Source organism: Aulostomus chinensis, chromosome 16, assembly GCF_037954235.1.
Source record: "Aulostomus chinensis isolate RoL2024-O1b breed Wild chromosome 16, RoL_Achi_v1.0, whole genome shotgun sequence".
Lineage (NCBI taxonomy): Eukaryota > Metazoa > Chordata > Actinopteri > Syngnathiformes > Aulostomidae > Aulostomus > Aulostomus chinensis.
In genome coordinates, this window is record NC_141335.1 from 2,485,844 (window position 1) to 2,513,843 (window position 28,000).

At 44.6% G+C, this 28,000-nt stretch overlaps 1 protein-coding gene across 15 annotated transcripts in view; it reads right to left on the reverse strand.

Annotated features, from left to right (window-relative positions):
* The window catches only part of atrnl1a (attractin-like 1a), a 204,417-nt gene that overhangs the window by 95,127 nt on the left and 81,290 nt on the right, over window positions 1-28,000 (reverse strand). For 14 of the 15 annotated variants that reach the window (XR_015109331.1, XM_086179718.1, XM_086179721.1 and 11 more), the window contains 4 exons: window positions 19,342-19,394; window positions 7,588-7,682; window positions 6,848-6,926; window positions 4,605-4,762 (listed from right to left, as the gene is read on the reverse strand). Coding sequence is in view for 13 of the 15 variants with exons in the window: in XM_086179718.1 (XP_086035844.1) it covers window positions 4,605-4,762; window positions 6,848-6,926; window positions 7,588-7,682; window positions 19,342-19,394 (385 nt within the window). In the remaining 2 variants the exon portion in view is untranslated. Of the gene's footprint in view, window positions 1-4,604; window positions 4,763-6,847; window positions 6,927-7,587; window positions 7,683-19,341; window positions 19,395-28,000 lie in introns of those variants that run through there. The other variant, XR_015109332.1, reaches the window with a different exon arrangement.

Below are 28,000 nucleotides of genomic sequence, written 5' to 3' on the forward strand. Positions count from 1 at the left end.
ACCTGGTTTCTCTCCTGAAACATTTGTTTGCGTCTTTGTTTCTGACAAGGTTGTGAGGGTTCGAAGGATATGCTACATGCTACATCATCATCACAGTCTCTGCCAATCCCGCAATTCATCTAAATTCACTTCAGTAACGGCACAAATATTTAATAAATAGATGAAAGAATAAAATCCTGGCCCAGTCTTCAGACCGATGTATAACCAAAAGATGAACATGAGCTGGTCCTGACATGAATGCTGATGTTTGATGCGTCCCTGATATTTAATAAATGGCCTCAGGTCATGAGGAGCCCCTACCGTTTGAAAATCGTTTTCAAGAAATGCTGAGACTCTAAATTTCATGAAGTTGGGTCACATATCGGCGAACATTCTTCACCTTCTTCATCGTTGACGTTCTTGTTGAACACAGGACACATAAATCAGTCAGAACGCCATCCCACAATTCAACGCATAATCAGCCAAAGTCTGCACATTTATGCGGGGGCCGCATTTAAAAAGACGCCGTACTGCCGCCGCATAAATCGTCAATTTCCTCACAAAATGCGCAAAACATGCCGGGTTTGCATGATTTCATAGTCCCTGCATTTTCGTTGCAGAAAGTCTCATGTTGCTTTTACGTCACACGAGAGCAGCCAATTTCCTCCTGTTGCCTTGGGAACGTTGTGAAGTGACATCATCGGAAAGCTGCAAACCCCGCGAATGAGACGTGATGGAGTCGGCAAATCCGGCTCATTTGCCAACAGAAATAAGCTTGGAACTCGTTTGACTCATCAAGGATTCGTGAGTTTGAGCCGTGTGTTTTTGGAGGTCTGGAATAAACCGAGATGAGATCCTAATCATTCCCAGCACTTCCTGTCACGTGGTGCGCTTGCTTGTTAAAGGAAGTCATTGGAAACGACTCTTTACGTGAAGGTCGTGGCCTGTTGACAACAGAGTGTTGGGGGAATGACTTTTTTTCTTCTTATTCATCAAATCGCAGTTTTTGCAAATTCCCGCAATTTCATCACATAAAAAATTCTGCATGTTCCATCACATTTTTTAAAGAAGATGTGCCGCAAAATCAAGGATTTTTGACCAAGACAGTCACAAAAACACACCGCATTTCTCTGGAAGGACTGATAAATGTGGACTTTGTCCTGAGACTGACTGGAGAAGAAAACCTGCCCTGAAAGCACCGATGACGGATCTGTTCCTCACATGAAGTCCACTGGAAATTCAACTATGAACAGATATTATTGTACTTCTGTTTCTTAGTCTTGAGAAGCATAAACTACATTTTTGTCGCAGATTTCCCAGAACCCTGGTCATTCTTTATTTACTGGTCGGAGAGAATGTGTGACCTGGTGGTGGCACTAACTGAAAGGTCAAAAGGTCACCAGAATTATTTGAAATCATCCTCCAGGGAGAAATTAATAACCAATGAACATTTCCAGCCAGAGGCTCCTCCTCTTCCTCTCCCTTTGTCCCAGAGTGTGTGTGTGTGTGTGTGTGTGTGTGTGTGTGTGTGTGTGTGTGTGTGTGTGTGTGTGTGTGTCCACTCAGGTTTATTAGATCAAATGCATCAGCCAGGGTCATTACCAATTCTCAGGACAATTTTTCATCCTCGTCCTGTTCTGGCGTCAGAAGCCACCAAGGTCACAGGGCTGGACGCCGAGTGCTTCTCCCGTTACACACAGGCACGTCTGACGTGGTCGGCGAGATAGACCTCCTTGTGGTAATTATCATATCACCTTTCAACCAGCTGATATATGGAGCTCTAATAATGTAGCATTAATGGGAAACACATAGGGGGAGCAGTCATTGGACAAATGACCCTTAATGAGGCGTGGGACACCTGCAATAACCTTTATATAAACCAAACGACTGACACTTTGACACAGCCGAGCTGGGATTTTAAATGTCAAAAATAAAAAATATACATGGGCAAATATTTCCCCAAGTGAAGGGATACATAGGAGACTGAAGTGATCAAAGCTGTGTTTTGTGTTGACGGCGGGAGAGACAAACGCCCTTCCACTGCTCTCGTTTTCTAATTAATTTCAACTTTGTCCTTGAGGGTTGATGAGATGAAAGACGTCTGCGATGTAACCGAAAAGCCTCCCGTCATGAAGCAGACTGAAAAGGTTTCATGGACCAAAAATCCTTTCGTGATCATCAGGGTTCGAGGAAAGCGCTGCTGCTCTGTTTAACTCATCTGACATCACATCGCGCGTCTTGCACTGGTGTTCAAACCGGGACGTGCAGTGAGCGCCGCTCCCCATTAATATTCTCCCAGTTTAAACCAGAAGTGAATTACTGGCATGATTAAATTACATACAAAGATGTGAATGAGGCAACTCCCAGAAAATCCATTCACAACCCGGTGAAAGAAAATATTCAAATTTGCGTGAGAAATTTGCTTAAACACTACAGAGGCCGAGGCTGCACTGAAGGGTGAGAAGGACTTCCTCTGGACAATCCAAGACCCTGATGAGGAACTACAGGTGTGGGGGGGGGGGGGGGGGGGGGCAAGACAGAGGTATGCTAGCTCTTCCTATCCACAACCATTCATTGTGCTAAGCTAACTAGCGGGAGAAGAGAAGGATCTTTATTTTTCCCGTCTGGCTCTGGGGACGATGGACATGAAGTTTAATTTCCCCCCAAAAAGTGAAACACGATCAAAATGTTTCGTCATCACAAAGTCTTGAATGCTTCAACCTTTCAAGGCCCATTGTTTAACATCATCCCCTCAAGTTTCTCCGCAGAATCGGTCAATAAAGTAAATATTTCTGATACGCATCATTGAAACTGTATTTTATTCTGTATTTTCCTGAAACACAGGGTGAGGCTCTGAGCAGCTGCGTCCATTCGTCTCCCATCCCTCCCTCCTCTCTTATGTCCTACTCCATCCGTCTCCACCACCGCTGTCCTTCTCCCTCCCTCCATCCGTCAGTCAGGCAGTCTTCATTTTCTCTTGCCTGTATGGTAATCTGAACATTAGTTAACCAGCCTGCCTGTCTTCAGTCTCCCTTAATTCCTCCATTCTGTCAATTTCTGACTATCAATCAGCGCGCATCCTGCACCCTGCATGACAGTCATCTTAAAATATCACTGCCAAAAGTCTACTTCAATTTAATGGATCATAAGGCTGCAGGGTGAATATTTAGTGTGCCGCAGCCGCCTGGAGATTTAATCCAGTGCTGCATAATTGATGGAGAGACATCGGAAAACTCACAGATCATTAAATGTGATAGCAGATTTGCCAAACACTTTCCAGGGTGGTTTATGCTCAACTTCCTGACAGAGATATGTGCTTTTTAGGGACACGGCTGCTGCAAACTGAAGACGGCGATGATGATCACGGTGACGATGATGAGAACTGCACCTTGTACTTCACACAAACATGTAAATTGACTTGCTCAAGCAGGCGCCTCGGCTCTAAAGAACCCTGCAGACGACAGCAGCAGATGGCAGCACGTCGGAGGTTCTCAGCCGTACATACAGCGGGAACCTCCGTGATGCGTCTGTCTCCTGTCTGGATACATTGTGTTCTCCCGCTGTTACCATCATCACCACCACCATCAGCGAACATCTCCACAGTTCCCTCTGAGACAATGGGACTGTTCAACTGGATATTGGATTATTGATGGGACTTTCATGTTTTCCGAGCAGAGCGTCTGTATGATTTTTGAAGGGTAAATGCATTTGTCAGAACTTCAGCGTAAAACTAATGTTATGTTGCAATGTTATCAGTGAACTACAGCGAGGCTGCCACAACTCGTAGGGACCCACTGTTACATCGGCTCGAATAAAAGCAGGATCAGGGACGAGGGCTAAAAAACAAAAACATCGACCATAAACGGCGGTGAAGAATTAAGTGAATACAAGTTTTCGTGCAGCTCCTCCTCAGCATTGAGCAGCAATGGTGTCCAAGCAGACGGCATCAGAATGTCAAACTCTCACATCCATTTCCTCCCACCCATGAAAAAAAAGTTAACAACTGAGAGGGGGAGAACATTAAGAAAACGGAGGAGCAAAGTCTCTCCCTCTCCTGCAATCAGGAGGGGGTTGCCACAGCAACGGAGATGCTCTGCATCTGTCTCCACTCTGAAGCATCCTCATTAATCCCAGAATGAGGTTTTTAGGTCAGTATGACGATGCCAAATCATGACTACACTGTAACCCAGCGATGAAGTCTCAGTTAGCAAATAAAAGTCCAGATTAACGGCTGATGGTCTGATGATTGATCCCCACCCCCCTCCCCCCCACGCTCTGAAATCAGGACGTTTTCCATCTGGGAGGATGGTCAAGAGCTCCAACGCTGGACAGATGAACGTGCACACATAGAGATATATACACATATATAGATATAGGTGTATAGACAGATATATGGATATAGCTTTTTTATTAATCTCTTATTGAGATAAGTTAATAACGTCATACATTCAAAATTAATAAGGGACATAGTAACTATTTCAGGCCAACAACTACTTGATGTTTTTCTTCTCGCAGTGAGATCACTGCTCAAATTAATAGTAAATGAGATTAAATGAGGTATAAATCTGCTTTTTCCACCTTCCATTCTCCTCTCAAGCCCTGCCCCCGTGCCCGCCTCCTCTTACCTGGATCTTGATTGGCCAGCTGAAGTTGGACACGTAGACATAGAAGGTGATGTTGTGATGAAGTCTGAAGTTGAACTTCTCGCAGGAGAAACTGTCTCTGTGCTCCTTGATGTTGGTCCTGGCTATGATGGGCATCTCCTCACCTGAGATTGTGCCGGCTGTAAGAAACAGACAGCGGTTAAGAAAACTACCTTTCCCGTTCCTGCTGGATGCAGACAGACAGCAACATCAGCCTGTGGCGTGGAAATGTTGACAAGTGACCACAAGTCAAACACACCCCTAGATCGTTCCACCTCACACGCTCAAATCTACCAAAACCCCCGTGTAAGGCTTCCACAAAATCATTCAGAGATGAAATTTTAATTTTTTTTGAAGTTATTGGATTCATTTGTTGTCCACACTTGAATATTCTATCACAGCAAACTAAATATTTGATGTCGGAAAAACCAACATCACACAGTTGCAGGTCTTGGAAGGCGTCAGAGGTCAAATCAAACATCCAACGAAAGGCTGTGGTCCGTTTTCAAAGCACCGAATCAAAGGAGCAGAGGCGCCGGCTGCGGCCTCCTCCATCACGGTGGGGGTCGAAACGGCGGTCAGCAGCCTGCTCACGGATGCTGCTGCCTGCACTTGCATGACATGTGTGGAGTCTTCAAGGTTTCCATGGATGCCTAAAAAAGTTAAGATCCAAAAATGTCTCTACAGTTTTGTTTTAGTTATGGCAGGTTCCTTTCATGTTCTGCAGGTTTGAGGGTTTTTTTCATTCACAGCTTTATTTTGATGCGTTCTGGATCAGTAAAATTTGCCAGTACAATACTGGTCCACGACTGATGACATGAGTTTGGCTGAGTTCGTCTTGGCGGAGGTAGCGGTGAGAGCCCTTTTTTTTCTTTGGAAAACTGCTACCTAGCCTGGTAACTTGGTGAAGGTGAGTTGAGAGGCAGGTCACCAAATGCTGAAGCCTGATCAGGTGATCTGTCATGAGATGCTTTGATGCCCCGACAATATGCACCTGTCACAACGACCTTTGACCACGAATCTTCATCCTCCGGTCCCAGTGGACATTTGAGACACGTCTGAAGAAATTCCCTCTCAGATGTTACTGATGAGAACGAGCTAACTTGTCTCTCCCCTCTTAGCGGTCCAAACCTGTCATGTATCACATGTATTGTTGATGGGTGGAAATAAACCACATGACGTTCTCCAATTGTAATATGAAAGGAGCCATCACTTTCTCCCGCTGTCCCAACCCTCACACTTTAGGGACATCATCACAGTAGAAGGACTGAACTCAGAGCGAAAGAGTCAAGCGAGTGGCTTCAGAAGAAGCGTCTCCACTTGAAAATGCCGAGCCGCGTCCTTCATCTCAATTTAACATTCAGAGGCAGACATGTTTCCAAGACGCCGTGCTGTAATTCAGAGCTTGTAAATTCCTGCCGGCGCTCAAGTGGTCCGATTTCAGGATCCTTCAGAGAATTATCAGCACTTCTGTGTTAATGGCCGAGTTTCTCCGATGCCCCGCAAAATATATTTCCACCTCCTGCTTTATCAGGGCCATTAAACACTCTGTAATATTCTGCACACACACACACACACACACACGCACACACACACACACACACACAAAGTAGCAGCTCTGGGCCCTGAGACACTGAGTGTGAAAGCAATGTGCTTTTATCTTAATTGAAATCGGAACAGAAAATGTTCAAAACACCATGATGCCAAAATTCAAAACAGCTTCTGATGGGTTTTGTGCAGAGGGGGAACCCCCGTGAGGGGGGGCGGGATGAGGGGCGGATCATTTCACTTCAGGGTTACTCCTTATGAAAGACTGACAAACACAATGATGCATTCATATTCAGATTGGTACATAATGTAGTCGCAGGCATCATTCTTCATGTCAGCCTCGAGTGTGACACACGTCGCCTCAAATCAAATGAGCTCACGTTCTCTTGCAATCAAAGTCCCGCGATAAAAGATCCCGTGCTTCGCTGGAATCTTCATCGTCAGTCTTCATCGTCTCCTCTGAGGTGACACAATGTTTAATAGAGCAACGAACAACACAGCAAATGACTCCCTCATCATCAGCATCCTTCATACAAAGAAATCTTCTCAATCAGACTGATCTGGTAGTTTTATTTTCCGTTAATGGATTTTATTAATGCTTGTTTTTGTGTTGTGTGTGTGTGTGTGTGTGTGTGTGTGTGTGTGTGTGTGTTAGCTTTAGCGGGAAGATGAACTACCTGTTGAGCTTAAGGACCATGTGATGTTGAGGTTGAAGTTGTTGGAGGCGTTGATGGACATGTCCAGGTTCTTGTTGGCCTGTAAGTGAAACATGCAGGTTTGAGTGAGCGGAGGGAAAGTAAACGCTTGGCGGTGTTTGCTCCACACTGCAGACACTTGCTTTACTTTTCCTATTGCAGGTCCTCTGACCTTTGCACCTTTGTGTTCACTTTCTAACTGAAGCCAACTCATGTCACCCCAGGCAACTCTCAGTCTGTACTCATATTGATTTCTGTCTGCAGCGCTGCAATCTTGTACCTTTGGGCTCTAAAGCGGCGATGTCAAACTAACAGGGAACACATTCTTTTCCAAACAAACAATGTTTATTGTGGGAACCTGGAGATTCAGCATCTTGCTTAAAGTGATACTTCACCTAAAGAAGTGTAATTTGCCTCTCAAGTTCTCACAAATACGTGTCTTGAGCTCACAAAGATACTGTCAACCCCCAGCAGTACAGTGTCTGTGACTCCAGATTGTAGGAAGAGCCGGCCACGTATGTTAAGCTCAAAGCAAACATGGAATGATGGCTTCTGAATGAAGATGAAAATGCTTTCAAACTGATATTCTGGAACGGTTTAGCTTTTGTTTGCTGTCAGTCTCCATTAGCTTCAAGCTACATACATGTGGCATTCTGGAGTCACACAGAAGTGATGCAGGGGGGAAAAATGTATTTGTGTGTGTGTGTGTGTGTGTGTGTTACCTGTTCAGGAGTGGCCATGAAGTTGATAGCAGTGTAGTAGCGGTCATCCTCCTGAAGCAAGCTGAAGGTAAACTGGTAATCAATAAGCAGGTTGTCTGGAAATAAAGAGACAAGAAATCAATGAAGATGGGAAAAAAAAACACCTCTATAATGAGATTTCAATGGTTTAGAATTCGTACAGGTTCATTACACTTGATTTCTTTGAAAGGCTTCCAGTTTCTGTGTTTAATTTGAAGAATGTTCAGCACAACACCCCGCCAGAATAAAACCTCAATTGTGGCTTTTTCTGCTCAGACAGATTTATGAAAGTAAAAACATGAGAGCTGCTGTGGTGAGTCAATACTCATTGGGATTAATTGTGCTTCAAGAGATGCGGACCACAATCAGTGGCAAAAAAAAAAAAAAAAAATCAAGGTGTGTGCGCACCCGTCAATATGTCATAAACAGGAAGAATTACAACGCCAGTTTCTTCGTCAAGCAAATGAGCCGATCGATAAAACAAGAGACTAATAATCATGTTTCCTCTGAGACTGAAGCGCTTTTGAAAGACGCTCCTATTGAATGTCCAGAAGCATCTGTTTGTCAAAAAGACAACTGCTGACGTATGATGATGATTTAACATCTGGACCAACAGCAGGAGCCACGAGGGTCACCTTGTCTGACCGCCTGATAGGGGGGAGGGAGGAGGGGAGGGGAGGGGAGGAGACAGAGCAGCTACGTTGCCATGCGAGGATAACATGTTGAGTTAATCAGCATGACTCTGAGTGTTAACCCTCCAGGGTAAACCTGTGTGTGTGTGTGTGTGTGTGTGTGTGTAATGTCTGCTTCTGAGCTCAGTCAGGAGGGATAATTCTTTTATTTTAGGCTCAAAAGCAGAAGTTCATGTTGTCACAGCGACTCACTCCACCGGGTGACCTGTGTTCATATCATTTTCACTGAGTAGCCAAACAACATCACGACTGCCATCTTTGCTGCGCTCCTGCCAACTTCCTGACTGACTCTCTACAGACACGACGCGCCTCCACCACCTGATGATCCCTGTCCGTCTGTGTGGGGCAGCATCTCAAGTGGGAAGAGTGACTGTCAAACGTCCAAGCTGTACTTGCCAATGATGGCTCATGGCTGCTCGATTTCTTCCCCTCAAGTCATTGACAGAAACTCCACAGAACCCTGTCAGAACCCTGCAGCGCGGTGGGGCCCGACTCATGGACAGCTCCAGTGGATTGAGGAGTGATTAACTGCATTGATGCAGAAGTTTTACAGGATAGTTTGCTATTTTTCCAGCAACAGTTTCCTACTGTCCTTCTCATCCTTCAGCTCCTCCTGGCTGTTGGCGGAGAGGCAGAGAAACTCTTCATCCCAAACTGTAAGAGGAGAGAAATGTTGAATCTCACCTTTCTCTCGGCTCTACGAGGGGCGTCGCCACGACTAAAGCAAATTATGTTTAACAAACACCCTTGTTTTGTTCAGCCGTCACGGCGAGTTTGCCCAAACACAAGATACCATCACATCAAAGACTACATTTCTTCTGAGCATCTCTCCCTCCCCGGCTCACTCGCTCGCAGGCAGACGCCGCTGCTCACTTGTTTATCCCATAAGGGTCGTCTACCAATCCAGCGTTTTGGGCTTCTTTTTTTTTATAGATGGAGACTGGTGATATTGATAGCGTGCATTTTGCTTGTGTTTACGAGCGCGTTCACTTGTGCGTCGTTAGCTTAACAAATTAGCAGCTTAAAAAAAACAAAAAAACAAAAAAAAAAACCCAAAACAAAACTCGTACACAAACACAAATGGAACCAGTCCCTGCGCGTGTTTCCAATATGATTGATTTCAAGGCTGTTAGGAACAAGAGCATCCGCCAGGTTTAAAAGTTCATCTCAGCTAATTACAAATCCCAACTGAGAAATCCGAGCTGTTTCACTTAGGCTGTCTCAATTACACACGTACAAGAGTAAAACTCTCACTTTGGATAAACCTCATCAAGGTAAAGGTACTGACAAACCCCAGAAGAACTGAAATAGAAACAGTCCACGCCAATTCCTCCGGTTCACAGATGGGTGATCTTATTACCATAATATGTGAGCTGATTCAGCGTATATGAAACAAAACACTGTGATGGGGAATGAGAGGCTAGAGGAGAAAGCTCTCACCCGGAGCATAATCTGATATTCCAGCAGTCTGCATCCAATAGAAATCCAAAAAACAAGCGTGAACTCACCTGCCATGTCAGGTTGTCAGAATCTCTCACCGAGGTTTCATTTAATGCTTGTTAACAACTCATTATTTCCCCATTTGTAACAGCTGCCTGGCAGAGCGCGCGGCAGACATGACAGCATCATCTTACCGACAAAATCGGTTAGCAACAGGAGAGTAAACACAAGGACAAGAGAGATTCAATCTCAGGGCTGACTGCAGGTCAAGGTAGCCTGGAGGTAATGTATGCATGAGGTCAGTCACCCTCTCACTGTTACTAAGCTGGGTAATGTTCTGAGCGAGCGACCAGTGTCCCATCACCGAACAATTCAGAGCACACTAAAGGATAAAATACCAGCAGTCTTCATTCATAGGACCCTCTCAGACCACAGGCAGGGCGCGCGCGCACACACACACACACACACACACACACACAAATTTTCTCACACACTTGAGGACTTTTTATGCCCTCAGTTTAGGCCTGTGTGAGTTACAAGAAACACACAACAGACATCAGGAGCAGAGACTTTGCTTAGAGTCTGAAAGACTGAACTGAGGGCGAAAAAGTCCAGTAGGGTTTAATAAAATTTGAGAGGAGAGGGAGGATGTCCTCCAGGTGGTGCTAGAGAACAACAGTCATCGGTAAAAGAGGGATGTAACGTCTAGAGCGTGAAAACAGGTCACAATATGCTACAATCAAGGTATCGATAGAATATCGAGCCCTACATCAGGTTTACTTCCTGCAACCACAAGGTGGCACTATGACTTAAATGTAGCTGGTACATGCCTTCAGACCAGGACTCTCATCAAACACGTGAAGTTCTAGAGAGATCCAACCACGTGGAGTGCTGTTACTCCATTTTCCTGTTCTACATCAAACATGTCACCAAGTTCTTCAGGTGGTTCCGGCCACATCTGAGACAATCTGGTGGACCCACTCGGAGGAGGAGGTCAACGTGTAAAATACATGTAACCTCCCGGGTCTCTGCACTGAGACGATCAAGTGAAACAAAGCCGTTGTCACCGACAAGGATAAACAATCCAACACCACAACCCCCAAAGTGAGCACAGCACAACCCCCACCCTCATCAAACAGTCTCGGTAAAACGTGGCTAGAATTTCAACTCATATAAGAAAAACTGAAAACTTACAGAAACTGATTCAAAGTTATCTAAATTCAGTCTTTCACAGATAATATTGGATTGCAAAAACTTGTTTTTGGCCGGGTAGAACCAATTAATGGGTGTTGTATAGGCGTCCAGATGAATTGGCTGTCAGCAAACACTAAGCCATCGTGGACGGGTGGCGGTGGCGGCGGCCTAATGAAGAGCCTCGGGCCAGGAAGGCTGCTGACTGCTAATCACTAACATGCAACTACTTTTAGGTCTAAATTGGCAACAAGATCAACTCGTATTTGCATTTGATGTCATTTTAGCAATAAAGAAGGAAATCAGACGAAGATATGACAATTGGTTTCTCCCTCACCACTTCACATGACTTCACCAGCGGCTCTGATCCTTCACTAATTTGCCTTTAATTGAGATTGAGAAGCTTCCCCTGGGGATGGGAGCTAATTGTACTGGGCCTGACTGAGCTTCCCAGGCCTGAGGGCAGCCAGCGGTGCTGACTGGTGTTGGCTGGTAATTCCACTGACTGCTGGTCTTTATAGTGGAAGTGATGGGACACTCGGTGGCCATCCCTAATTAGACGTCGCTGGTAGCTGACTGTGATGGAATATGACAGCGGTTCATTAAAGGGTTGTCCTGGTGATGCCTGCTGATAAATGCTAGCCTGACTGGGGGCAAACTCATTACACAGCAAAGTTGCTTTTTATCAATGGTTCAATATGACAGCATGAAATGTAGCAGAGCATCTCTCTGTGCTCCGACCCCCCCAGTGACATGAAAACACTCGCCGAGACTCGCACACATGAAAACATCTCGAAGCTTCTCTTTCAGACTGCTGCTTGTTAATATTGTAAAGGTTCTGCATGCAACGTGACGCCACTCTGTAGCGACTTCACGTAAATGATAAAGGCAGACTAGAGCTGTCAGATGCTGATAGTTTATATCATTATGAATCACTGAGAAGAGAGACTCAAACCAGTAATAAATTCCTCCCACTAACAAGTTCAGGAGTCTGGCTCGTCTAAGTGCACAGAAGCTTCTGTCTCAGTGCTGCTGAACTCCACTGATGATTCACACTGGTGCATTTGGGTAAAATATTAATTACAACAATCATGATGAAGATTCAAACCAAGACTCCAACCATGACATGCATGCAGAGCAGGGCTGGGCTGCTGCTGCTGGATGCCCGCTGGGCCCTGCGACATCCTGAGTAGGAGAAGCGTCCATGTTTGAGGACCTGTGTCCCCTCAGAGTTGCCGTAAGGCTGCAGTTTAGTTCCGCTTTTGACTTGTGGGGGGGGTTGGAGGATTGTTGAAGGAGACCTGAAACGACCTGTAATTACATTTTCCTTCCAATGTTGTGAATTATGTTCTCGAGTACTGAAGGAAGTATGATATTGTTACTGACGCAACGCCGCACTGGAAGAACGGTCAGAATGAAGGACGGCCTGGATCAGGACTCGTCATTGTTAGGTGGGGGCTCATTGCTGGTCTGGGTTCTCGGAGGTGTGTCGACGAGGCTGAAACATTAAAATTAAACTGACCTCATTCAATCTCTGCAATGTCACCAGCCTGTGATGGAAGCTCTGTTCTATCAGCTGTTCAGTTCATCATTCCCTAAAGCATGTGAGCGCGCTCTCTCTGGAACATCAGACTGCAGCTTAATTCAAAATCAAACTGCTGCACGCACTCACTGGCTGGTCTACGCTCAATTAGTCTGAGTGCAGCTGACTTTGAAATGGTGCTCTATAAAAACGGGAAATGGACAGAAAATGATGCAGACAGACAGACGGGGGGGGGGGGGCGAGAGACTACTAAACATGTCGGATTGGGAGCAGATGTCGAGGGGATGCTGGACGTGCTGCTCAACCTTGAGTAGCCGCTTCAGGTTAGATAATAGCTTTCCATTCACCTGTGCGAGCGCCGCACCTCTCCGCCAGGACTGCTGGCATTCTGGAGGTGATCTGTGTCAAGGCTGCTGCGCCCAGACAAGAAGTCACTTCCACACTGATAAATAAATTCTGTTCTATGGGCAATATTGCTTTAGAAGGACAAGCCAGATTCACAGACGTTGGCTGAGTCACTTCAGCTGCCTTTTTATGAATCCTGTACAAAATTAGTGTGCAGCCAGCGCACGCCGACATAAACACACTGAAGGGTGCACACCTACAAATTCATGACCTCTTCCTTCCTTTCTCCTTAGGAAGAGGAAACATTTGTCAATCCACTGGATGCAACCTCTTTGGAGGAGGTTATGCATGAAAATTAGGAGTGTGGCTTGGTGTTAGCTGTGATGAAGAACTGCCTCTCACGGTCTCTTAACTCAAGACTCAAAAATCTAAAGCTGTTTTTCCTCTAGGAGACATCTCATCATCATATGACGATAGATGAAAAAGATGGGGTCTTGTCCATGAGTGAGGGGAGGATGGAGCGGGAGACTGACAGGCAGATTGGGGCGGCATCCGCAGTGATGGGGGTGCTAAACCAGTCCCTTGTGGTAAAGAGGGAGCTTAGCCAAAAGGCGAGGCTCTCGATTTACCGGTCAATCTACGTTCCAACCCTCACCTGTGGTCATGAGCTCTGGGTAATGACTGAAAGAACGAGATCGCGAATACAAGCGGCCGAAATGAGTTTCCTCCTCAGGGAGGCTGCGCTTTCTCTTAGAGACAGGGTGAGAAGCTCAGTCATTCAGGAGGGACTCAGAGTAGAGCTGCTGCTCCTCCATGTGAGAGGAGTCAGTTGAAGTGGTTCAGGCATCTGGTGAGGACGCCCCCCGGACGCCTCCCTCAGGAGGTGTTCCAGGCATGCCCAACGGGGAGGAGGCCTCGGGGCCGACCCAGGACCCACTGGAGGGATTATATTTCTTGGCTGGCCTGGGAACGCCTCGGGATTCCCCGGAAGAGCTGGTGGAAGTGGCTGGGGAGAGGACAGTCTGGGCTTCCTTGCTGAGGCTGCTGCCAGACCCGGACCCACCGGGTAAGAGGAGGACGACGATGAGTACGACTTTTTGATCATAATCTTGTTCAGAAAATCTAAGGACCAGACAAAAACAAGTGAAAACCAGCTCAAACTGGCATTCCTAAGTCATGGGTACATTAAAAAAAAAGATGCCAAATCAGGAGATGCTCGTTGAAAATATTTTCAAAAGCACATCAGTGATAGTGAATGAAATTTGTGGAGGAAACCCGGGTGCAGCCCTTGAGTGTGGAACCGGAACTGTTTCAGGTTGTTGTTTTTCAGATCAAATTGATTGGGGTTCCTGAACATTTGACTGGACAAGGAAGATGTGGATTATGCTGGATGGTGCGTTTTAGGGATTGTAAACGTATGCATTGTTTTACTGTTGTTAATCTTCAGTCTTCGGTAGCTTGCAGCAGCAAGAATGCTGCAGGAATGTCCTGAAATATTAACGTACCAAACAGTTATGCAGGGGAGAACCTCAATAACTCAAGACCTCCAGTGTGAGTGACTGATAAACAAATGCTAATTTGGGGTGAAATATCCCTTTAAAACCTGGACGATATCCTGAAGGTTGTGATTTTCCAGTCTTATCTGATATTTGAGCTGTAATCTGTCTCTCTCTCATCAGTCTGACATGTTTTCACCATCTATTCAACAGGTTGTGCTGAGTACCAAACTCCTAAATCAGTGGGAACCTTCAGCAAGGACAGCCGGTGGGGCTTCACATTCATTTGGACTATTTTTTTGCAGCTTAAGCGTTATTTTTTTATCGGCACTTCCAATGACGTTGACGGCTAATATTGACCTCAACAGCAACTGCACCTGCTTTCCTCACAGTACCAGAAAATTGATGGCTTTTTAAAACTGTCATTTATAGTTACTCTTTCTCTGGAAAGTGTGTGTGTCAACAGCTGCCCTGTGTGTGTGTGTTCATGCATGTCTGAGTGAGCTTGCTCACTCAAATAAAACCAGCCCCGTTTAATACACAGCAGCAAAGATAACGCTACATTAATGGCAGAACACAACGTGATCGATCTGCAACATCACACACCACTTCATCTGTGACCATAGCAACCGAGGAGGTTTGCACTTACGCACCTCACGTGTCGCCATCGTATGTTTCTGCTAAACTGCAAGTACAGTTCATGTTGAAGTATCTGTCGAGAGCAAAGCTGTGAATGGATGATGTCTCTCTGTGCTGGGAGGAAGGCTGAGGGGGAGGACGGGTCCAACAACTCTGGATCTGGACTGATGTTTTCCTAAGCTTAACTTAATTGCGTGGAACCAGACTCCAACGGAACCAAACAAACAGCACAAGTTATCAGTCTTGGAGGAGTGACATCAACAATCTATGGCGTCAGTTGTAAAAACATGACACGTTATCTCCTCATAAACTAATCAGCCAACCCGGGTGTTTTTGTAAAACAGCGTTACCATGGCGAAGTGGCCATGCTTGGTATTTTACCATAGAACCGGTCAGATGTCAGATCTGTACTTCACATGGAGGGTCACTTTCTTGTATCAAGCAGTAGGAAATGTTATGACCAAAACTGAGTGTGTGAGAGTATAAAGCGCCCACGTGTGGCCCAAAGGTGTACTGCAGATGTGACAGACTGGGAAGAGGAGATTCTGCAGTTGTGTCTGGCGAACTGAACTTGTGATGTCATGGAGACTGTTTTTATTGATTACCCACAGTTGTGATGTTGATTATGTCTCCCTCGTTCTCATCCAGTATGTTGTCATGAGTGTCTGGAGACAGAACTTTTGTATTGAACTGCTCTTTCCATGGAGGAGACTGACTGCCCTGATGAGTAAACGAGAACAATGTGTTCATCGTGTTTAGTCCTGATGGTTCCAATGACCAAAAAAATCAGGTGCTTTATTAAGAACTCAATATCGATAACGGGCCATTGGTGCCATCCTGTGCCTTCAGCCCAGCCAACACAAATGGAAAAACGGACACAAAATCCTGACTCAAACGTTTAAGTCATGCTGCGTCATCGGCAACACTCGCACAAACTGATTCAAGGTTCTGTTTCAGATCCAAACAGGAGGTTGTAACGGTCGGCTCGCTTGTCGCACGCTACATGTCTGGTTGTGTGTACAAAAGAACCTGAGTGGTGCTTAAGCTGTGCAGAGGTGAACCCGTGTTCCCGGCTTCCACTGCACTCTGGACCTGAAGTGGGCTGTGTGATCAGAGGCACGTTTAGGTTGACCAGAGCGATCCCAGCTCTGACTCATCTGATTGCCTCGTCGAGCCTCGGTCATTGAAACGATGACGGCGCCTCTCATACTCGGAGGGCTATTGACATTGACAGGACCAAATATTAGAACTGATTACAGCGGTTGATTCACTGAGTGTGTGTTGATGTGAGGAAGAGATGCAGAGCGAGCCAGCATGTGCTTGTGTGCAACAAAACATCTGTTTTGACTCCAGCCCTTCTCCTTCAAATGCCCTTTAAAGGGAAAACCAGCAATTTGTTGCAAATGAGCTACGTCAATGTGATCCCTGCGAGCATCTGGAGACGGGAAGACAACATCCTGGACAGAGAAAGAGAGGCAGGGAAATCTTAGCAAGCAACAACACAGCAGAATATCCCGTTATTTTAATACGACTTTCACCTTCGTCCATGTATCTCAGAAAAATAGTACCCTTTATCTTAATAGCTAATGATGACCCTGTCCCACCAAAAAATGGCACCATTGATCACGTGTAGGCTTAAAATAACCCATCGTCACGGTGATTACGTCCAAGGTCAAGGATGGACTTACAGACGCGCTCCTCTCAGAATCAAAGACAAACACAGGACACTGCAGTTTGTGAGGTGTGAGTTAACACAATGTACACAATTTATACAAAACTCACACCGCCTGACTTCCTCTCAAGTTCCCACATTGAGTTACTGCCTCTTACAGTTTCAGTCGGGAAATGGAACCTGATGCCATCTGAGAAGTTGCCCTGAGAAGCTGTTTGGAAAATGGCAGCAATTTTCAATAAGCACTTGGCGGCTGATTGGACGAACCATCTGTCCATCACAGGCTGACATCAACGAATCAGATCAACAAGCTGATGAAGAAGCCGAGGCGAATCCACAGAGGAGGGAAAAAAATCCTTTCTGAGGAGAAAAACCTTGAGTGGAGGTTAGTCTTCGGTGGAAATACTCTCCAGTTCTGACAGAACCGATACTTCCTGAGTATTGCAGTCTTGTCAGTTAGCGATCGGCACAATGATGTTGCCAGGAAGCGGTTAAATCTCCTACTTTATCCATCACAGATGGACCTCAGGTCACTGTCACCTGATGTTAGCGAGACAGCTATAGAGCTGCAGGGGGGAGGAATCGTGCAGGCAAACCTGGAAGTCTCAGCCAAGAATCTCAGCGGGTTCCCTCGACCAACAGCTCATGGGTTTCTTTTTTATTTGTTTTCACAATGTATTTTCTATTAGTGCTGTAATTAAGATATGTGGCCAAAGAAGTCTATGAGACTTTATAGACATTTTGTAATTTCATGAAACCGCTTGTTAGCAACCGCTTGTTAGCAACCGCTTGTTAGCAACCGCTTGTTAGCAACTGCTGTTTTTAAATCAGCGCTTCTGCATTCAGGAGTGTGATATTTTACATATTTTTCACTCCAGAGGGGGGGAGAAAAAAAATCATTAAACTACATTACGCAAGTGTTAACCACAGATCTCATTTCAGATGTTTGACCAAACTGACTTTGAAGTGGAAAATGTCCTTGTTTGGCCAAAGTTTAGCTTATTTGTATTTGCAAGATATAATTAGTCCTTGTAGAGGGAAGAAATAAATTGTGTCTGTCGTGGGAAAAGTAAAAGTTCTGTGGCGATTTTGATAGCGTTTTCCCATCGCTAACACCTTTCACTGTTATCTGAAGAAGACTTCTTCTTCTTTTTTTTTTACTGTAACCTTTTGTGTCTACAGAGGGTGAGTGTTGACAATCCTAAAATAGATTTATGGCAGAATATAAGTTTATCTCTCTTACCACACTCCTGAACTGTCCGCTCCTTGATGCTTTTACTTTTATTGAGTTTAACAGCAGTGATTTCTGAGGTCCAAAGGTTATCAAATTCACGGTCTGAGGAACTTAACTTAACCATTTCATGTCTGGTGGGCCGCTTCCTCTGCGCTCTCCGTCCGTGGTTGTCGGGAGGGAGATCAGCGGCGTATGAAAGGAGAGACCTCCATGTAAATGATCAAAGATTTAGTTTGAAATCTGGTCACCATTCACTTCAGTTGTTTGGGAGATGAACTGCAAAGCCTGTCCAGCATTGTTTTACAGACTACAGAACCTCCATCCGTGTGAGGCTGAAGAGATGAACACTGAATTTTCATTTTTTGGCTCAGCTCTTGCTTCAAGTTAAGATAATGTGAGTTATGAAAGCTGTGTTTCAAGTGCGTCTTCAGGAGGAGAAAATAACGGCCTTTTAACACCTAAATTGCTTGGTTTGATTTTGGTTTTTCGACTTTTGATCTGAACCAAAATTACAAGTGTGAGTCTGACTGAGGACACGTTCTGAATGATTGCTGCAACAAGAAAATGCTCCTTGTGTACCAAAGTCCAGTTCACCGCAGGTCGGAATGTGATCAGGCTTTCCATCAGACCTGGTACAGGGAACGTACTGAAACAACGACACACTGTAGTTGAAAGCGTCACAGGAGGGCAGAGGGACGGAGGAGCACCGAGAGAAGAAGAGAGGCTGAGGTCATTAATTACGCCACAACATTAAAAAGTCCAGATAAGACAGTCAGTGTAGCATCGGGGTTAATCAGCACTTCACAATTAATTATTTAATTTCACTTTTTTCTCATTTATCTTTTTTCAGTTTGATTAATTTAATGTAACTATTAGAGCCACTAAATCAATTCCAGTGTGCTGTTTTTGTGCATGTCAGTGTAACTGACGGTGAATTTCCCTTGCAATTTGTCAGTCCAGTCGATAACCAAGGCTCAACCCAGGACAGCGTGAACATGAAATGGACGTGATGGAAAACTGATGGGTGTCCCATAAGATTTCTCTCCTCGGACCCTTGCGTTTTCTCTCTCTTAAACTTCTTATTTCTACAAACGAAACCCAATTTAACAAAAAAAAAGAAGTCTAAGGTTCTAACTGGTGAAGACATGATGACCGGCTGGTTGCTGACAAAGTGCGGTGTCCCTTGTGATGGAAAAGTGATGGAAAAACAACTTTGTGCGTGTGTTTTCTTTCTTTTTTTGTTCTTTGAATCCATCTTCAGGAGGATGTTTCTCTATTTTGAGGACATCTCGGATTCTCAGAACTTTAAAGGGCAATTTGAAGGTCAGGACTTGTTTTTAAGGTTAAAGCTAAAATTGGATTTAGGTTTCCTTCGATGTAAGTCATCTAACTTTGATGGTTAATGGCAAAGATTAGGTGCCAGGGCTGATGTGAGGGCAAGAGAAACAAGCGAGACTCAGGTGTAGCAGTGGCAGGATACTTACAATAACATGTTCCTCTGAGAGGGTTTCCAAGGTAACGGTTCTCTGAGTCACATCTGGAGCGACACAGGAAAGGACAAACAGGCCAGGAAGGAAAGAAAAAGAAGAAAACAGGATAAAAGTATTAGTATTCACCACATGTTGAGACGAATGCTTTTGTTAGTGGGTCTGTGTGATTCAGCGTGAGTCTGGCGAGCCCTAGCTGCAGGTATTTTCTTCACTTGGCTCTTTGAGAGGTGATTTCCCCCGACAGTCCTGTCAAGCTATAGCCGCTCTCTTTTACCCAGGGGTTCACACACACACACACACACACACACACACACACACACACACACACACACACACACACACACACACACACACACACACACACACACACACAGGACACCTTGAACTGTAGTCTGAGATAAAAATACCACATTTTTCTTAACTTGTACATCTCTGTGGGTATTTTTTCCACTTTATCTCTCTGTAGTTCCTATTTATATATAAATATATATATATATATATATAGATATAGATATATAGATATAGATATTGAGATATCTATCTACCTACCTACCTACCTACCTACCTACCTACCTATCTATCTATCTATCTATCTATCTACCTATCTATCCATCTATATATATGAGCCCTGTGTGGTCATCAATCACCAAGCAGAAACCATTCAAGGTGGAGGGGGACACTAATACAACAGCACCAAATATTGTAGTTCCTCAATTGGCCACACGGCTCACCAGTTATGCTTTAGTTGAGGGTTGTCAAACTTTTATGAGTTCCACTCATACATTTTGTGACACGTGAAAGGTCAGAACAATCCCGGCATATTGCACCAACCTAACCTCACATTCATGACCAACATACAGTTTCAGTAGCACAGCAACGGTAAAGTAACAGGAACCGCAGCGACAACGCAACCCAGCAGGAGTTGTGTTTAAAAACTCAGCGGCCAATTAAAGCATAAATCCAGCCTCAAGCGCGTCATCTGGGTTTGTTCGTCCTACTTTGACCGGATCAACTTTGCATGATTCCAGCTGGACGAACACGCTTAAATTTATATTGAAGTTGTGACAAACTACTTCTTCTACAATCACGTCAAAATACTACAAGAAGTCCGTTTTTTACTTCAACATTGACTTCCACTCATGTGTTGATAGACAGTAATTAGCTGTGGCTGTGACCTTTAGGGTCGGGGGAATTCTCTAATGACCTCTAAGCTCGGCCCCAAACACAATCAATTTTAACACCAGAAATCTAATGATTTTTTTTTTAAAATACTTAATGGGAATTGCACAAGGTCCTGTGGTCTAAAGGACAACGTAAATTTTAATGCTGAGCAAAAGTAATTAAAGAAAAAGTGTCTCTCCCCCTCCCCGTTTTCAAGAAATGACGTGTGTGCTTTTGAGGCCATTAAAGTGTCAAGATGGATGACGTGCCCGTGACGCAGCTCCACCACAGATAGGAAAATGAACGCCTTTGCACAAAAGCCCAAGTTATTGAATATCCATTGTAGTTGAAAAAGAAATAATTTTTTAAAAATGTGATCGAAGGCTCAACTATGATCGTAATCATAACGTCAAGGCTTCACAAAGGAAAAGGCTGGAGGTGACATTACAACAGCTCGACGACATACTACAAAGTGGTTGTAAAAAAAAAACCTCGAAAATTAGGTGTCACTGTCGCAGTTTGACAGGTTTTGCTAAATATGGATATAAAAATGATCAAGTGCACCTCGCAGCTCTCTCCCTCTCTCACACACTCTCACAGTACCAGAGGTAAGGACAGAGCGGGAGGCCTCCGGTGGAGAGAAAGAGGAATAAACGGAGAGGATCCGTAGGGCAGGTACGGTTTACAACACATGTGTTTGTGGATTCTCTTGTAGCGCTGCAGCAGGTCGCAGAGCAGCGCTGGATACTGAATATTTCATTATTCTATAAACCCTGGCCAAGGATGAGGTCTTAAACCACAGAGCTTCAAGCTCGAATCCAGAATTTAGAGCAACGATAAAACAAATGAAGACACAGCAGTGAGAGGCTGTTGGTCTAATCGCAGCACACGAGTGCAGCTCTACTTTCCAATTTCTGCAGAAAAATACAGAGTCCTGTTGGAGAAGCTGATGTGGGTGGGTTTTACTTTTTATTGAAGCAGGACTGCAGTTTTACAGCTTTGATACAGAAACAGTTACTGAGAATGCAACAAAAAAGTTGACAACAACAAACTGATCGACTCAAAGATGTGATGGGTTCTTCTCTGGCCTGAGTTTCACCCTCCAAACAGGTGTAAATAAAATCGTCCAGATTTTCCACAATCCTGTTGACACACTGATGCAGAGAGAACAAGGGTAAATCTAAACTTGGAAAACTATCAGTCATTAAAATATCAAGAAACATATGTATTAAATATTTATTTGACCATGTCTCGTAAATATTTTCCCGATTTTTTTTTTACCAGTGCTGAGTAGAAACACGTTGCTACTGAGAGAAGATACTGTGCACAAAGCTGCTAGCCGAGTGCTAATGCGACACACAAATTAGTTCACGTTTCTTCACGCTAGACCTGCTCTCTCTGTAAACCTTCACAACATAAACAGGTCACACAGATGAACTGCAGGTCAGCAGAAGTGCTGCTAATCGCTGACCATTTAAACCATCAGATACGCTCCTACAATCAATTAAGGAAGATATCAGTCCTCTGAGGGTTTCTCTCTCTCTCTCTCTCACTAACAGTGAGTAGTATTTATTTGGGTTGGGTCTCCATGAAAAGCCGCCCTCGTCAAACAGAGGAGGCGCTAGTGCGGCTACCAGGACACGTGCCCTGATCAGGGTTCCCACCTGCAGACAGGACCATCTGTGTCTGTACAGGTTCAGTATGGGATGCAAACACAGTGGGTAAAATGGTCAAAATTAAGGTTCTAACAAAACTTGCTGATAAAAGGGTTTGTATTCACTTTGACTTTCCGTTTTTTGAACGAGCAAAAGAGAGACATTGATGATTGTTCAACCAAATCCACCCAGAACCCAGACAGACAGACAGAGAGAGGGAGGGAGAGAGAGAGGGAGTCCACTGTCCTTCAGACAAGGAGAAAAGACTGAAAGAAGCTTAGCAAAACAGAGTCCAGAGAACGAGAGAGCAGCGTCACCTCAAGAGGACTAAGACTTTAAAAGCCTTGGAGTCCCTCCCAAACAAGTGCCTCCAAGGAACTGGTTCAGGGCCAAGTCAGTTCCAGCACAAGATTTACTGTGATAAATGTGATGTCATACGATTCCTGGGGCTCTGTCTGAAGCCAAATGCGATAGAAAAACACATCCATCAGGATCTGTAATTGCTAACCTTGTGCTACTTCGAGCAACGACCATCTACTACTGTCCTACTTGAAATGTCACATGAAAATTAGATTATTGACACAGAATTCGCCTGATAAAGACACAGATTGTGCTTCAGTGTTGTTTGATAACAAAGAAAAGAGAATTTCAGGTTCTTATTCACTGACACATCTGTCAAAGCGAGCAGGTAGGACTCACAGGCTGCTACGTTAGCTAGACGGATGTTAGCTACGAAGCTAACCAACTCACACTGCTTTTAGTTGGCCTCACAGCTCCTATAAACTAATGACATAACATTCATTCCATCCACACACTTCACTACTACACTTATAACAACAAACATAACTTGAGGTTGACAGCAGCCCAGAACGTTACTCAACAAAGCTGGTTTTGATGGGAGTGAGGAGGGGGCGGGGCTGTGCCATTTTCTCTCTTTGGGGACACTTAAGTCCTGGATGCAGAGCTCCTACAAAAAGGGGACGGATACTTAAGCTGCTTACAAGAGCCTAATGGGGGCAAGATGAGGGCCACACAGGACTTCATCACTTAGAACACTCCACTACACAAACAGAAGCGCACGCACACACATACACACACACACAATAAGTGTTCAACTCTGCTAACGTTGATAAGCAAACAAGAGGTTAAAGGTCATATTGACAGATGCCCTCTTAGTGAATTTAATGGATGTGTTTTATTTATTTAAGACAGAGACTGAACAGAGAGGAAAAAAGAGAAAAGAACAAGCTTTGGGGAAAATACTTCGCTCAGGAGTAAATGTTCATGTGTAACCGAAGTTAATCAAACAATTTACTTTTTATTTTCACTGTGGCTCGTCCTCAGGCAGGTTCGTTCACGAGTGATCATTTTATAAGGGTAAAGATTAACTGATGCCCCTCAAGTAATTGCTCACAGGAAAAGACCAGCCTCTCAAATGTCACATAGATCATGCAGACTGTATACTTCTTTGCTCTTTTTAGACGTTGATACTGGCTAAAGGATTTTATTGGTATTTTACTTTACTTTACTTTAACTGTTTAAAATAAAGACTCCAAAAAGTTATATTAGTCAGTTCTGAGATCTGAGGTAATTACAACCGTAGCTCATTAGCAGCACGTTGGATGGTTGCTCTCAGATAAACACCAGCGGGAACGTGACAGGATACAGGTGATCATAATAGGTGTCTTAAAGGCATCCATCCTGCAGCCAGCCTGAAGCAGCGGAGGGAACACGGGGACAGTAAAGTGAGAGCGGCTCAGGTAAAAGCTGTGTACAAACACTCTTGACCTGCAGCCTGCCTGCTCCGAGACACCTGTCTGGGTAACAGCTGCTCCTCTTCACACGGCTGCCCTGTAAACACACACCGCGCAGCCTCATGCCGTCCGTCCGACACGTTCAACAGGAAGATGTGGCGAAAACTAAAGAAAAGAATATCTATTTAATGCTTTGGTAAATGGCTGTTAGCGTCACAATAGCAAACTTTATCAACACTTTGAAGCTAATGGTGTGTTTTTGGATTAAAAACAAAGTGAATTTCTTTAACGCAACTAAAAATGATCTAAATTGAATTTAAAAATCTTCTTCCCAATCTAAGGGAACTCTGATGGCATTAACTCACACACACACACACACACACACACACACACACACACACGAGTGATGATGCAACAATGAGGAAGGAGTTGGAGGAGGATGAAGGGCAGGTGAGACAGGTGCATGGCGGCCGGGGCAGGGTCAACGGCACCTCACGCTGTACAGCCTGGAGTTTGGTGAACCTGGAGCTTTCAGGGATGACATGTTTGTTTCTGCCATATTTGTTCATTTAATTGAAGCGTCTGTCGCTAAGGCCTGTACCTGTTTTATAATAAAGAGGTGAACGATTCCTTTCAAGTGGGTATGGCGGGATAGTCAAAAGTGACTTGAAACCCTGGCCAGGACTTGTCTGCAGAGTCAATATTTAACCGAAGCCTTGATTAATACAATCATTAATCAAGAAAACTCCATCATGTTTTATTCAAAACATATTTGGCTAACTTGTCAAATAATCCTGGGAGGTGAGACTCATTTGTCTAACAGTTTAATAAATGCGTGGTAATGTGAGCTCAGGTGATGTAGCAGCGGAGCAAAGGAACAAGTAAACAGTGGAGGGGAACACGAGGGACAGAGAGGAGGTGATTTATTTTCTGCTTACCGTGAAGGATACAGAAGATGAAAGACAAAAACAAATGAGCCTGGGACATAAAGCAGCGACAATATTTATTCACAGACGGGGACTCCAGAGGACCAAAGAACCCTGCTTTACCTAATGGCCCCATCTTTTATGATTCTTAGCATTTGTGACTTCGCACAAAACATACACTCCCTTTCAGACAAAGACACACACAGAAATATGCACGCGAACACCTGCTGAAACCCGAGGGTGCTCACCACCGCCCCGGAGGGGAAATTGCTCGTTCATAATCAAAATGACGAATAAATGGCCCTTTACTTGGCACACCGCTTTGGAGCGACTCAAGCAAAACAAACAGCGCTCTGAAAGAGTGGCATTTATAGAGAGAGAGAGAGAGAGACAGACAGACAGAGACAGAGAGAGAATCAAAGGTGAAAGCCACTGCAGCACACTGGTTTAGGGATGCACAAGTGAACACAAACATTTAGGCCTTCAGCCTCAGTGAGGAAATGTTGGCTTCCATTTCAACTCACATCCATCCTCAACTTTTTTGATCATCATCAAACCGACGCTGGTGATCACATGACTTCTGTGGCGGAGGTAATAAACAACCCGCCCCAAATGTCATGTTTTGATCAGCAGTTTCTATCCACATCCGCACCAAACTACACATCTTGTTTGAACTTTTCATGAAACACGTCCCCGCCTAAGAATAGTGGTTGGAGCAACGTCAAGGTCATCTAGGAAATGGAGTGACGTCTGAATTTACGCTTCAAAACCCAAAAATCGAGCGTGAGGGTTAGTTCTGTCAGGCCGTGGTAGTCAAGCGCTATTGGCTTCCAGTCCGTCAATCAAACTGATCAATCAGCCGATCTACAGCTGCTCCGCATCAGCTGATCAGATCCCTCGCTTCTGATTGGCCCCTCTCAACTTCAATGTCACCCGGCCTCAGCTACCGCTCTGCTAGCTTCTGGCTAGGCTGCTCTGCCCGCTGTCATCTACTGCTATCTCCTGTTATCTGATGCTGTTATCTACTGCTATCTACTGTTATCTGGTGCAGCTATTGACTGCTATCTGCTGCTATCTACTGTTATCTGCTGCTATCTGGTGCTATCAACTGCTATCTGCTGCTATCTACTGCTATCTGCTGCTATCTACTGTTATCTGCTGCTATCTACTGCTATCTGGTGCTGCTATCTACTGCTATCTACTGCTATCTGGTGCTGCTATCTACTGCTATCTGCTGCTATCTGCTGCTATCAACTGCTATCTGCTGCTATCTACTGCTATCTGCTGCTATCTACTGTTATCTGCTGCTATCTACTGCTATCTGGTGCTGCTATCTACTGCTATCTGCTGCTATCTACTGCTATCTGCTGCTATCTACTGCTATCTACTGCTATCTGCTGCTATCTACTGTTATCTGCTGCTATCTACTGCTATCTACTGCTATCTGCTGCTATCTACTGCTATCTGCTGCTATCTGCTGCTATCTACTGTTATCTGCTGCTATCTACTGCTATCTGGTCCTGCTATCTACTGCTATCTGCTGCTATCTACTGCTATCTGCTGCTATCTACTGTTATCTGCTGCTATCTACTGCTATCTGGCGCTGCTATCTGCTGTACAGTTGCTCCTACCTTGCAACTTGCTACCCTCCACCTCCCCAGCTCCACCTTCTCGTGTATACATGGCATAGTTCGTTCCATATCATGTTGCTGCTCTGTTCATGGGGGTATGTTTGCTCTTCCAGTCTTAAACCGGGAGAACCTTCCCTCACGCTGCTGGTCCCCTGTTTCACGGCGCACATGAAAAATTATCAGGGGACTCCTCTGAACAGAGCCATACCGCCAGTTTGTACGATAATAAACAAATCAAGCTCATTATCATCTCTGTGTTTCTTGACGTGAATGGACCTGACAGAAAAGTGGTTAATTTGCAAAGATTATCTTGCCAAAATAAACAAACAAACATTTTCTCATAAACTTTTCAGCAATACAGGCCAACAAATACGTCATACCTGTAGCGTTCTATAAGGCAAAACGCGAAATATGGGAGTGGAGGGGATTCACAAAAAATTGAAAAATCCAAGATCCAAGAACTACTATGTTCTTCTTGGCCCAGGCCCAGCCTCACTATGAATCCGTTCGATAGTTCCAGCATAACCCTGCTAAACAAACAGCATTACCGCTTTGGTGGAGGTAATAAACGTAATCATAGTGAGAACAAACAGAGAAACTACCCTGACTTAATAAAAACAACTCTACCGTGACATCGTGAGATAAATTACAAGCACAGAGCAAGTTTACGAAACATTCAATACACACACACACACACTCTCTTACACTCACACACATGTTCAGTGGGTAGATAATAATGTATGGGCGAAGTTATCCTAGTATAAATGGAGAGAACAGGAGGGTTTCTGCTGTCTATTCATACTGTACACTCCTTCTACTGTAAACACACACACACACACACACACACACACACACGCACACATATGCAGAGGCTGGTGTACTTTCTGCTTTCTAGCCTTGCCTGCTAGATTTATCGATGCAGCAATTCTCAGTCTGTCTCCACGGTGTGTTGGTCGGCCAAGCCATTTAGGATATTATAGTGCTGCAGCGGTCAAGTCTGGCACAGTCAGGGAAAAACACACACACAGGCAAACACACACACACACACACACACACACACACACACACACACACACACACACACACACTCGCGCGCACACTTATTCATCACTTTTCTTTCCATTCCCCTTAACACCAAATACTGAGCCTCGTGCATGATGAGTCGGACACAGATTTGATCTTGAAGTTTGTGGGTGTGAACAGTTTAAGAACTTTATACCTATTTTATGAGGCAGGTTTACGCCCCCGATCACAAAGGTGGCGCTGAAACCCATCATGACATCGTTAGACTGTGGAATGAGCAACCGAGTCCATACTAGAACTGATTCGGCCCATTTCATCCACATTTCCCACAAACTGCTCTGTGTATGGACAAACATAAAAGAGCAAAAATGAAGAAACAATGACACATGAAACAAATAGGTTTTAGAGACAAATCACGTTGTATTAAATGTTCAATAAGACCATAATCCAGGGGTCCCTGGAGGGGCGATGTGACAGACAGGCGCACAGAGATGAGGACCTCA